Here is a 12,783-nt window from a genome sequence, read left to right on the forward strand (position 1 = left end):
GAGATAGCACATCTGTGTCTCCAGCAAGGTCTTGAATTATAATTTTTCTTTCCTCTATATTTCTCATTTCCAGAGTAGTTCTCTTTTATGTGGGAAAAAATGAGTAGGTTGGTAAGGCCAGCCCCAGGCAAAATTATGCAGTAGGTAAAAGTTGTCTTCTTTGATTCCCTCCCACTGGGTTTTTTGGGGCTTTTTTCTTGAGCACTCTGCCCTTTTCTTCCTAAACTCCATGTCCCCGACCTGTTTCTCAATTTTTGCATGTTTCAGCCTCCTTAATGCTCTTATGGTTTCCCCCAGCTGCACTATATCTAAGCTGAATGTTTAAATTTCAGATTTCTTTTACTCCCTTCATATATGGGGATAGCCTATCTAACATCACTAATGGGTTCCAAGAAAACACAACATTAGGGAAAATAATACAGGGGCCAGTTAGGAATATTTGATCAAATGAATAAGCAACATGGTGTGATAGACAAAGCGCTAGGTTTTGGAACCAGAGCTGTTAGAAGACTCAGTCCAAATCCTCATTCATGTCACTCCAACTGCAATCATGGGTAGGTCACAGACTCTTTGGGCCTCCATTCCTCATCTGTAAAATGGGCGGCAGGAGGTGGGGGAGTGGGGTAGACTAGATAATATCTAAGTTCTAATATCTCAGTTCTAATTCTAAGAATCTATGTTTTCAGTGGGACAGTGGAATTTTTGTAAAATTACAGTCAGGTCTGGCTACAACATAGTAACAAAATTACTGCAAAGTGATATTGGTTGGGGAACCCTGGACATAATCAGGAGTAATTTGTTCCATTCTGCATACCACCTTTTAAGAAAGTCATCGATAAACAGCAGTGTCCAGAAAGGTACCACTATGGAGGTAAAGGGCCTTGAGAGATAATTCCATATTATTTGAAGGAACTGGGGATTTTTTGCATAGAGAAGAGACATGAAAAGTGTTTTGGCATATTTGAAGAACTCTCCCATGAAAGAGGGGTTAGGTGGTTTAGTTTGGTTTTGCTTTCTGGTTGGTACCAGAGCATAAAACTAGGAATAATGGGTACACAGTTCAGAGAAGCAAAAGCAGGCTTGAGATAAGGAAAGCTTCCTAAAAATACCCCCAAATGGAAGAAAAGGACGGACAATCTGGGTGGGTAATGGGTGCCTCTTCAAACAAATGCTGGATGACCCCTTACTGGGAATAATAATGATAAAGATAACTAATAATAATATTAGCATTTATGGGGCACTTTACAGCAAATGACTTTACAGATGCTTTCCCATTTGATCCTCCCAACAACCCTACGAGGTACATGCTATTATTATCTCTCTTTGGACAGATAAGGAAACTGAGACTGAGAGAACTTAACTTGCCCAGGGCCAGTGTTTGAGGCAGGATTTGAATTCAGGTTTTTTCTGACCCCAAGTCCAGCATGCTACCTCTGCCTTCCTCTGCACATGACAGAGGTTGTGCCCGCAGTGGCATGAATATATGATGAAGTAATTGACACAAAAAGACAAAGACATGGGGCCAGGCAAGTTGTATAGTCAAGCTATAGACTGATTTTAATGGAGTTACTGACAGTATTTTATACAGGTTAATTGCTGAATCATCCTGACTTCTCAGAAGAGTATAGTGGAGCACTGGTTAATATTTTTATCTCCTTGTTCCTGGGAATGAGACTCCAGTCCCCTACAGGCTAACTGAATTGAAACATTTCTGTTCTTTCCCATGTAGATAATCATATTGAAACACTTCTGTTCTTTCCCATATGGGTAATCATAAACATTTCAGTTCTTTCCCATGTGGACAATCTGCTATGAAGATGGGTTTTCTTTGCCACATCTTCTTATCCTAAACATGGCCTTTTGCCTTGCATAGACCCTTCCTCGATTGATCCTGCCGTGCAGAGATTTAAAAAGGCTGCTTTGCAGAGGTCTAATGAGGCCTAAACAGGAGATAGCTGGCTCCCCACAAGAGGTTGTACAAGTCACCAAAGGAAAGAAGGTGGAAGGACTTTGCTCCACACTTGGAGACTATAGCTTCTGCAAAACCAGCCAGAATCCTTTAATCCAAAATTGTTATCTTTGTCCTGCCATATGGAATTATAGGATATGTGCTCGAATCCCAGCTCTGTCTTGGCCACCTCTGTGACACTGAGCATTTCACTGAACCTTGATGAACCTCTGTTTGCTTGCTGGCAAAATGAGAGGATTGCCCTAGCTGAACTCTAAGATCTCCTCCAACTAAATCTATGATTCTGTGACTTTGTGATCAGGACAGAGTTCATGCATCATTCTGTACATATTATGGAAAAAGACTAATTCTAATTTTGATTCTAGAAATCCATTTCATTATCCATAATGACTCCCATACTCATGAAAAGAAAACAGCAGTCAGTTCAAGAATTTTAGGATAAATAATTAGGGACCATTTGTTGGTTGGTTTCAATTGAACCGGTATTTGCCTAAAGAAAAAAGATATGCTAAGAACATTTCTTTTCTAACTAAATATAGCAAACATTACTTATATGCCAACTAACGAATTGGATTAGTGGCCATTTGGGGTATATTTAGGGTCAATGAAAAATATCTTCTTTTTTCAAAAGATTTTTTGGTTTTTCAATTATCCACAGATAGCATGGCATCATGTTTATAGGTTAATAATACAATGTGGATGGGAATTCATTCTCTAGAAGAATCTACTTGCACAGGAGATTTCTTTGAAGACTTCCTTTTTCTTTCTTAGATGATTAATGAATTGAAAGTACCTCCTCCTTATGCTTTATTTTTTCATCTTTGAGAGAACCTCAGTACTCATTTGAAAAATTCCAACTGACAACCAAGAGTCGCTTGGCAAACTGATGCTGACGTTGAGTAGGTCTGACTCTACAGCATGTGCCTATCTTTAATTAATCACACTTGGGCAAGGAGAGATTGATTGAAAAGTAAAAGGTTAGTAAAAGGTTATTGGTCAATAACTCATTCAAAATTCTAGGCTCTTCATGTTTACTATAGCATCTTGTTAGAGGATCATTAACTAGATGCTAACACACCTTTTTCCATTCTTCTGCTCCTGAAGGATTCTATCTTACCTTATATTATGTATATATATATATGTTTATATATATATATATGTTTATATATATATGTATATATGTGTGTGTGTATATATATATGTGTGTATATATATATATATATATATATAAAATCTTCTAAACCAACTCAGCACTCCCTTTAAAAGTGATTGCTGATTGTATATGTTTATACATACTCAAATTCCCCAGAGGGAAGCTAAATCAATTTGGAGTTAGACGGGATAATTCTGCCCTTTGTTAGATCTTATGCCAAATTTGTTTTTATGGACCCTAATTAATCATGTAGTGGTACAAATGAGAAATAAATTAGGGAGTAGAGAAAGAGGAGAAAGAAAAAGATGGCCCTTGTCAGTCTCAAATTCGATGGGTATTCTTCAGCAAAGACCTAGTGCTTTCTGGTAAAAATGATGAAGTTGTTGCCATTTGCATGACCTTCTACTAATCCCAGGGTTTTATGCCCAGTCATTCTAGGGCTTGAATCTTATCTCAGAAGGCAACAGAGTGTATATTCAGAAGTTAGTATTCTCATAAATTCATCCAAGAACAAGGACAGAAGTTGAAGGAAGACTTTTATGGAGAGTTATTTCACCTTTGACTTCAGCACAGAACTGTGACCTAGAACCCACATTTTCGTGGCAATTTCCATGTTTCTATATGTGGGTGGTAAAATGATGAATCTCTGCCTACCAAGTGATTTGAAAATGAAAAATGTTCATTATCTGGCTAAAATTAGATACCACTTGACCTTGTATATCTTTAAATGGACAGTAAGAAAGGTCATCAGCCACAATCTTTGCTCATGAAATTGAACAAAGCTAACACACCCACCCAGGCATCAAACTCAAGACTTCAGCCTCATTAGTACCATATTCTACCCAACTGAACTAACCTACTTCCGATAAACAATGAGGGTCTTTCAGAGATAGATGACTCACTTCCAAGGGACTCCTATAAGGATCTCATTCAAAAACGGAAGTCTATTATCACTGGCAGAAGAACAATGTTTGACCAGATAAATCAATAATCTTCCTTAGTGTCACCTAAGTAGATACATAAAATGCTAAAGTGAAATAAACTGGAACTTTATTCCAATTAAACAAGAAGACAAATTGACATACAACTGTTTGCCTTATACTAAATTATCTCCTTGGCACTTTGTCTTCCCAATCTTCCTTCTTGGTCAACTAGCTCATCGGTATCACCATAAAGGCTACTGCAAATTTCCAAACCAAAGTTCTATTCTTGATCTCAGGATCTGCCACAGAGATCTGTGAATGGACAGGGGGGAAATCAAGTGAGGTTTTGTGTTTCTTGAACAGTTTCTCTTTTTTTTCTCCTAGTATCCTTGGCTACCAGATATATGCTTGGTTCAGTGTGCGAGAGGGAACAGACAAAACAGTACCAATTGTATCATCTTTGAAATCAACAAATTTCTGATCGGCCTTGAGTTGGTGCAGGAGAGGCAACTACATTTGGAAAACAGTGTCTTCAAGGTGGAGGATGACACCAACTGCTCTGTGTCCTCAATAGAAGAGGACTTCCTCACAGCATCGGAGCACTTAGAGGATGAGAGTGAGGTGGAGGAATATAAAAACGGTAAAAGTCACTGAACAGTACCACATTCACCCAACTGAACTAACGTACTTCAGATAAATAATGAGGATCATTCAAAGATGTCTGACCTGTTTCCAAGGGACTCCTATAAGGATGGAATTACAAACTTAGAAGGGAAAAAGGCCATCTTAAGTCTCAGAGATTCTGAGCAAGTCACTTTGATTTTCTGTTCATTGAAAGGATATTGTTGATGACAGGAAGTGCTGACGTCAAGATGACAATGAAATTAATATAGCAGAATGAGTTACACCCCCACCATCCTCTTTTTACTGGAGTTAAGGGGGATAGGTTAAGGGAAGTATGAGCTAGTGTTGTTTATGAATTTAGCAGCCACTGTAAAATGATGTGGGTGGTGAGATGCTGTCTTATACAAAGAATACTTCGTGTATTATAGTATCTTATAGATTTAGACCTGAAAGGGATTGCTGTTCTTGAGTCATTTAATTGTGTCCAAGCATACTGTGTATATGTTATAGCATCATATAGATTTAGAGCTGAAAGGAATCACTGTTGTTGTTCAGTCATCTAGGTGTGTCCCACTCTACATGACCTCATGGACCTCCATGGTGTTTTCTTGGCAAAGATACTGGAATGGTTTTTCCATTTCTTTTTCCAGTGTGCCCCCATTTTGCAGATGAGGAACTGAAGCATATAGGGGTTAAGTGACTTGCCTAGTGTCACAAAGCTAGTAAGTGTCTAGGGTTAGATATTCCTGATTCCAAGCCTGGTGCTTTATCCACTGCACGCCCAAGCTACCCTGAAAAGGATTGTAGAAGCCATCAGCTCCAACCCCTTCACTTTACGTATAAGGTAACAGAGACTAAATGACTTGTGCAAGGTCACACAATTGGTGAGGCCAGATTTGAACAAAGGACTTCCTGCCTCCAAGTCCAGTGACCTATCTTTAAGGAATAGATGAAGCAATTTTGTAACTGTCAAGATTCTGAGGGTCTAATGAAAAGGGAGGCATATTCTTCTACTAATTTCTCAACAGATTTTGTAACCACAGATAGTGAACCTCCCCTTATCCTACTATCTCCTGCTACTCATAGAGAGGAATCCCAGAAGCTGCTGCTAATATTCTTAAAATTTATTCCATGAAAGATTCAGAGCTAATATCTGTAATGAGTCAGAATCTCTCTGTAACAAGACTAACATGTAGCCATTGTGAGTAGTCAGGGGTGAGGGGGATAGAGGTGGGGGGAATACAGGACCATGGTGCTCTCTCTGGTATCTTTCCAAAGGATGAAGCTTGTTATTTATTATACAAAGAATTTCTAATGTCCAGTTTAAGTATATGTTAGATCCTCTGATAAAAGCTATATTATTGATTGGCTTTCCAGAATCAAAGTTAGAAAATGTTTTAAGTCAAGTGTTTTCTTCTCTCAAAGGACACCAAAAATGCTATTATAATGGAAATCATCCAGCCTACTGCCTCATAGGCATTTTTTGTTCATCTCTTTGAAAAAAATAACAACTTGATATCCAAAAGCTAATAATGACTCCATTTTCTTTTCTTTAGGTTATGAAAATGTAAATGTCTCAGTCAATGTTTCAGAAAGCAAGAAGTCAAAGGGAGCTACACAAGGGGATCTGAATTGCAAAAAAGGCAAATTACGTTATGCTTTTGAAGAAAATTATATTTGCAAAGATAATTCCATTTCACATAAATCTTCAAGGTATCTTGAAGGAACACTGAGGAAAGCAGCAGAAATTATTTTGCCAAGTACAGAGCAATTGGCCCAGCAATTGCAACAAAAAGGCAACATATCTGGGGAAGAGGGACCAGCCACTAGCAATTTTGAAGAAAGCTCTAAAGGTCGAGTGGAAAGTTCTCATGCCTTGCAGACTCTGGGCAAGAGACATTTGGACAGAATGGTTAAGGAAGAATTAACATCTGTATGTGACAACATCTTAAAACATAATGGAAACCCAGACCCTGAGGAGAGTCTGAAAAATGAAGAACAAGAATCCCTTCCTCCTCTGCAAGACGAAGGCAAAACAACTGGCGAGTATGCGACAAATCTGGCAGAATCTGTCCTGCAAGATGCATTTATTAGGCTGTCCCAGTCTCAACCAACATGTCCTATGAAATCTGTGGCAAATGTCCCCATTAAAAATGCTTTGATTTCAGAAGGCTGCACCGCAGAAGACACAGAGCACCCTAGGCCATGGCAAGAACTTCCCAAAATAGTCATTGTACAGAGTCCAGACAGCAGTGAAGCTATATCTGAATGGCCCGGGACAAGCCCCCCAAACCTCAGCCACTGGACACAATCTGATCCCTCAGCTGAAACTTCAGGCGAACTTCATGAAGAGAAGGCCATCAGACCTCCCCAGAGTGCTCTGGAAGTAGCTTTAGCTTGTGCCGCTACTGTAATCGGAACTATTTCCAGTCCTCAGGCCACCGAAAGATTCAGATTAGAGCAAGAAACCTCAGCGGCTAATGGTCAAATGCTAGGGAATGAGGAGCTGCAAAGACAAGTCACCCAAACACTTCAGGATGGCACGAGTATGGAATATTCATTTCCATCAGCACTATGTGGCATGACTCAGGTGGCTAGTGCCGTTGCCGTCTGTGGTCTTGGAGAAACGCAAGAAGATAAATATCCTGTGGCATCAAGTGGCCTCTTGTCTGCCGCAGAGGCCTCAGCAGCGGTCACCCTCCATGGTAGCGTAGCCATGGGCAGTAACATGGAGACCTTGAACAAAAGCATTGCAGAGGCCCTTCTCAAGGAGGCGTCTATGGTTCTGACCAAGCCTAATAGCTACAGCAGCATTGGAAGTTTCATGGAGTCGATGAACGGAAGGATTATTGAAACCATGTCCAGGCCTCAGATCTCTTGCTTAGACAAAATCCTTCGGGATGACCTGGCAGAGGATTTATCCAATGTCATCCTGAAGCACTCCCTTGAAGAAGCTAACCGGAAAAAGAAAATGATTGACGGTGAGGTCACTGGGGATCCAGATAAGAACACCCAGGACATCCTGATGGAGACTGTAAATGAACTTCTTTTCAATGCAATGTATTTCACTTTCAAGAAGATGAGCAACATTACACAGTTCAGTGAGCATCCTCCCGTCTTTTCTAAGGAGAATAACAGATGGAGAGGAACAGAAATAGACCATCAGCTAACAGAGACAGCAGCAGCACCAAGATCTCCTGACTATTCCAACAGTGGCACAATTAATAATTGGTACAATGCTGATGCTGTCAAAGATCTTGTAGATATCACACATCCAAAGAGGGATAATAATAGCAGAGGAATGCCAAACATTTTTGAAAGCTCCATGCTTCAATCGGAACTGCCTTTTAATAACAATGCCCATAATTCCACGGCTACAAAAACATCTCCTAAGAAAAGATACCCAAAACAAACTACTGGAGATTACCCCAGAGCTCCTAATCAGAGGCTCAGTCACAATAGGAATGGACTCAGATCCTATTCAGATCCGTTACCAGGCAGTGGGATGCAAGAATTAATGTATGCTGAATCCACCATCAACCCAGACGCCCTAGAAAAACGCAAGCATGACAGTCTCCTCAATACCGACATTCAGGTTAACCTGTCTCCATTAGGGAGCAACTTGATGCTTCCGTCTCAACCCATGCCACAAGTTAAACATTCAACAGATAACTACTGTGTAATAGACTTTGCTGAAGAATTAGCAGAAACTGTTGTCTCCATGGCAACAGAAATAGCTGCAATCTGCCTGGATAATTCAAACAGAAAGCAACCCTGGTTTTGTGCCTGGAAAGGGGGCAATGAATATCTGATGACACCAAGCTTGTCCTGCCGAACCCTGAAAAGAAAGAAGGAAAGCCAGGCCAATGGATCCATTGTCAGGAAGCACAAGCCCCCTCGACTTAGTGAGATAAAAAGAAAAACGGATGAGCACCCTGAACTCAAAGAGAGGCTAATGAACAGGGTCATGGATGAGTCTGTAAATCTTGATGATGTCCCAGACTCCGTCAACATCTTTGCCAATGAAGTAGCTGCCAAAATTATGAACCTGACAGAATTTTCCATGGTGGACGGAATTTGGCAAGCTCAGAATCATCCTCGAAACAGGTTACTAGGTGAAAGGCTGAATCGTGTGAGAGCATCGTCTAGCTGCGAAAGCATCCCTGAAGAGGATTCTGATTCCCGAGGATTTGTAAACAGCCTGGGTTTAATGAATACTTTGAGTCAGCCAGTTAGCAGAGCCAGCTCTGTCTCCAAACAGTCCAGCTGTGAGAGCATTACAGATGAGTTCTCCAGGTTCATGGTGAATCAAATGGAAAATGAAGGGAGGGGATTTGATTTACTGCTGGATTACTATGCTGGCAGGAATGCAAGTACCATCCTAACCTCAGCTCTGCAGCAGGTGTCTCGAAAGAACGGACATCTCAGTGTGAAGCCCAGCTGTCCCTCTAAGCAATCCAGCACAGAAAGTATAACTGAGGAGTTCTATAGATACATGTTAAGGGACCTTGACAGAGAGAGCAAAGATAGCATATCCTCTAGCAGAAGCAACCGAGACTGGGGTACTAGCTTGCTACCTCCATCTCCCCGGTACCCGTTTTGTTACAGACAGTTCTCTGTGCCAGAGAATAGGTCTTCTTGTGCCAAGCTAACAGTGAATGCTCCAGTCAAGGCAAACTCTCTGGACGGCTTTGCTCAGAATGGCCAGCAAGACTTCTTAAGCATTCAGCCAGTCAGCAACGTGTCTTCATCAGGCCTTTGCAAGTCTGACTCTTGTTTGTATCAGAGAGGGAGGACGGACCAGATCACAAGCATGCTAATTCATGAGACATGGACAAACTCAATTCAAGCCCTTATGCAAAAAAATAAAATCATAGCAGATGAAACAGAAGCAACAGATGCTGATCCTGTTTCGAGAGGTTCTCCCTGTCACGTAAAACAGTATGCTAACAGATTAGGTGCAAGCATTGAGGATAATGGAAACATTCTGCTGGTGGTTCATCAGGATTCCTCTGCTTGTACAAATAAAGACTCAGTAACAGAAAACAGACATCTTCCCACTGCACCTCCAGACCAACCAGCTCCTCCTATGGAACAAACACAAGCAGACTTTAAAAAAGAACATTTCTCCAGCCATGACACTGATCTAGGGAGTCACACAGGTCCATCCTCTTGCTTGAGGGAAGTACCTTTGATTCAGATTGAAACTGATCAAAGGGATGATCTTATTGAAGAATCGGAAACCATTCTTTCCCAAAATATCTGCACTGGAGAAGCAAAAGAAAATGACATGAACAAAGAAAAGGACCCAGAAATGGACAGTGGCAGAAACACAGCTACAAGCTCCATTACAAACAACAGGTAGGTGAAGAATACTATGTGTAGTATATCATGTACGTGGACCAGCCTTTACAATAAATAGCATTTCACCATAGATGTTAGAGATGAGAGAGAATTCAAGGAATTATCTGGTCTAGATTCCTTGCCTTTAAGCAGCTAATGCCTTCTTATCCCCACCTCATGGATCAAACAACTGAGGCCCAGGGGGGTTGATGGTCAATTCCTACCAAAACTCTCTCTATAGATACACCACATATCCAGAAGAGTATTAAATATGAGCTAACTTCAATATTCTTTTTTTCCTGATAATTGAAAGTCTTCAAAAGGAAGAAATCATACAAATGTCCTTTTAAAAGTCTATAGGAATTGGAAAGATGACTTTAAGTTAAAAAATCCTAGAGTTCTTCCAATTCAAATACTTCATAATCAGATAACTCAAAAGTCATCTAGTCCAAAATCTTATGTAAGACAAAATTTCACCCTTCTATATCATCTCCAACAATTAACCACACAGTCTATTTGAGTACTTCCAAGAACAACAAACTCACTACTTCATGTGACAGCTCTGGACATAAACATTTTCTTTACACTGAACCAAAATCTGATTCCTTGTAACTTCCATCTACTGATCCTACTTCTGTTCTCTATATCAAACTAAATCTAATATGGCTGTCCTTCAAATGCTTAAACACTGGGAATAGCCCCCTAAAAGTCACTCAGGGTAAAGATCCACAGTGGTTCTGTTCTTCAGGTAACCTGGTTACATCATCACGGCCACCCTCTTCTGAATGTATTCCAACTTGTCAGCATCCCTCTAAAATCCCATACCTAGAACTGAACGTTAATAATTCAGATGAGATTTGATAAAGAGGATACTAGGATTCACTTCTTCTATTAATATAACCTAAGAGAACATTAGCAGTCTAATTTAGTCTTGTTACAGTTATGGATGTTCACCGCTTAAAAATAAGAGAATACTTTTGTTTAGCACAGAAATGACTTTAAAATCATAAGTCCCAATAGATAGGTTAAAAATATTCTGAATCAAATTTTACCATTCTTGAAAATATTCATTCATGAGCCCTTCCCACACCTGTCACTAGGGGATGAGGAATCAAACACTTACTAGCAATGAACACCGATTCTCCAAAGAAGTACAGGAATGGCAGCGGGAGGGAGGGAATGTTTTCTATTTTTCTAACTGTTCTCATGTTCTTACAACCATCTTTTTTCCAGATTTAGTTTCTTTTTGTTTCACGTAGGAACTATTTTATCCCTTTTTACATGAGTAAACTGGGGTACCCAAGGATACAGAGCTAGTAAGTGTCAGAGATACACTCTGAACCCCAGGCTACCTGGTTCCAAGTTCAGCAATATTAACTGCTATCCCATGCTACTTCTCAGTTTGGGAAAGGTATAACTATATGGTTCATCTGAAATACAGCTATGCTTTGCTATCTCTCTGACTTAAGGGTTGGAAGTATGACTTATTAAAAGAATTTGTGAAATTTTGAGTGATGGACATGATTTTAAACTTATGAAAGGATGACATCTTTCACAGGATGAGGAATAGCTATTGTTTATTAACAAAAGAGGGCAGAACTACAGCAATGTAGGTAGATGTGTCTCGTGTGGTATCAACAAGAATAAAAAATAAGGGGGAAATTCAGGAGGTAACGTTGAAGGAAAAAAAAGAATAAAGAAAAGTCCAAGAAAATCCCAAAGTTACTAGCCTGAGAGAGAGAAAGAATAGCAGTTCCCAACACAGAAACAGAGTATTTGGAAAGACTAAGCTTGGGATGAGGTTGGGATCAGAGGGAGATATGAGCTTAAGTTTAGACTTTTGAATACTGAAATAACAGAGTGATATCCAAACAGACAGAGACCTGGGGTCAGAGCTCAAGTGAAAAATTAAGACTGTTTTGTGAGTTGTCCACTTGGAGGTTATAAGTGAAACCATGACAATGGAGGAGACCTTCAGTGACAGCAGGAGCATAAGGCAACAGAAGGAATATCAAACCTACAACCAAAAACCTCAGGTCACCAATAAAAGTGCAGCCCTGGACAAACCACTCTGACCTCCAGTTTCTCTATCAGTAAAATGATTGTCTTAGAATAAATACTTTCTTCCTTCCAGCTCTTACATTTTCTGATTCTGAGGTACTATGTAAATATCCAAGTCAATGACCATTATTAAATACTTGCTGTGTGTGAGACAACATACTAGGTACTAGGAATGCAAACATAAAAAGGAAACTGTTCCTGCCCTCTAGGAGTTGCATAGTGCTGGAATGGGGAAAAGAGGTACAAAGGAAAGAGAAGGCTGAGGGCAGAGTTCTAGAAACACCCAAGGTTACAGGCGGAGAGGAGAAAGAGAAGCTAGGAAATCAGAAAAAGCACTAATAGAATTATAATAAAGCTAGAAAATGAAATGGCATGCAAGGTAAGAAGGAGACAGTTTTGTTTTGTTTTGTTTAATTTTAAAAGGCCACTAAACTTTATCAAAATGCTGCAAAAACAGAAAAGAATGAAGACCAAAAAAAAGGACACTGGGTTTGGCAAGATGGAGGTCAGTGGTGATCAATTTCAGTAGGCAAATAGGACCAGAAATCATGTTACAGGAGCATTAAGATGAGAATAACTAGGCAACAGTGTGGTGGAGTGTGGTGTTTTGTAAAGTGAGTTTTCTCAGGACTCAAAGGACGAGGTTGTTCAAATGTTGGTTTTGCTAATTGCTACCTTTGTGACCTTCAACTATGGGTCTAAATTTTTTA

At 40.0% G+C, this 12,783-nt stretch overlaps 1 protein-coding gene across 2 annotated transcripts in view; it reads left to right on the forward strand.

Moving 5' to 3' along the window:
* The window catches only part of LOC118846382 (SPHK1 interactor, AKAP domain containing), a 179,311-nt gene that overhangs the window by 148,195 nt on the left and 18,333 nt on the right, over positions 1-12,783 (forward strand). For both annotated transcript variants that reach the window (XM_036754872.1, XM_036754874.1), the window contains exons 6-7: positions 4,430-4,685; positions 6,226-10,030. In XM_036754872.1, the coding sequence (XP_036610767.1) occupies positions 4,430-4,685; positions 6,226-10,030 (4,061 nt within the window). The remainder of the gene's footprint in view (positions 1-4,429; positions 4,686-6,225; positions 10,031-12,783) is intronic.

This window comes from Trichosurus vulpecula, chromosome 4 (assembly GCF_011100635.1).
Source record: "Trichosurus vulpecula isolate mTriVul1 chromosome 4, mTriVul1.pri, whole genome shotgun sequence".
In the NCBI taxonomy this organism is placed as follows: domain Eukaryota; kingdom Metazoa; phylum Chordata; class Mammalia; order Diprotodontia; family Phalangeridae; genus Trichosurus; species Trichosurus vulpecula.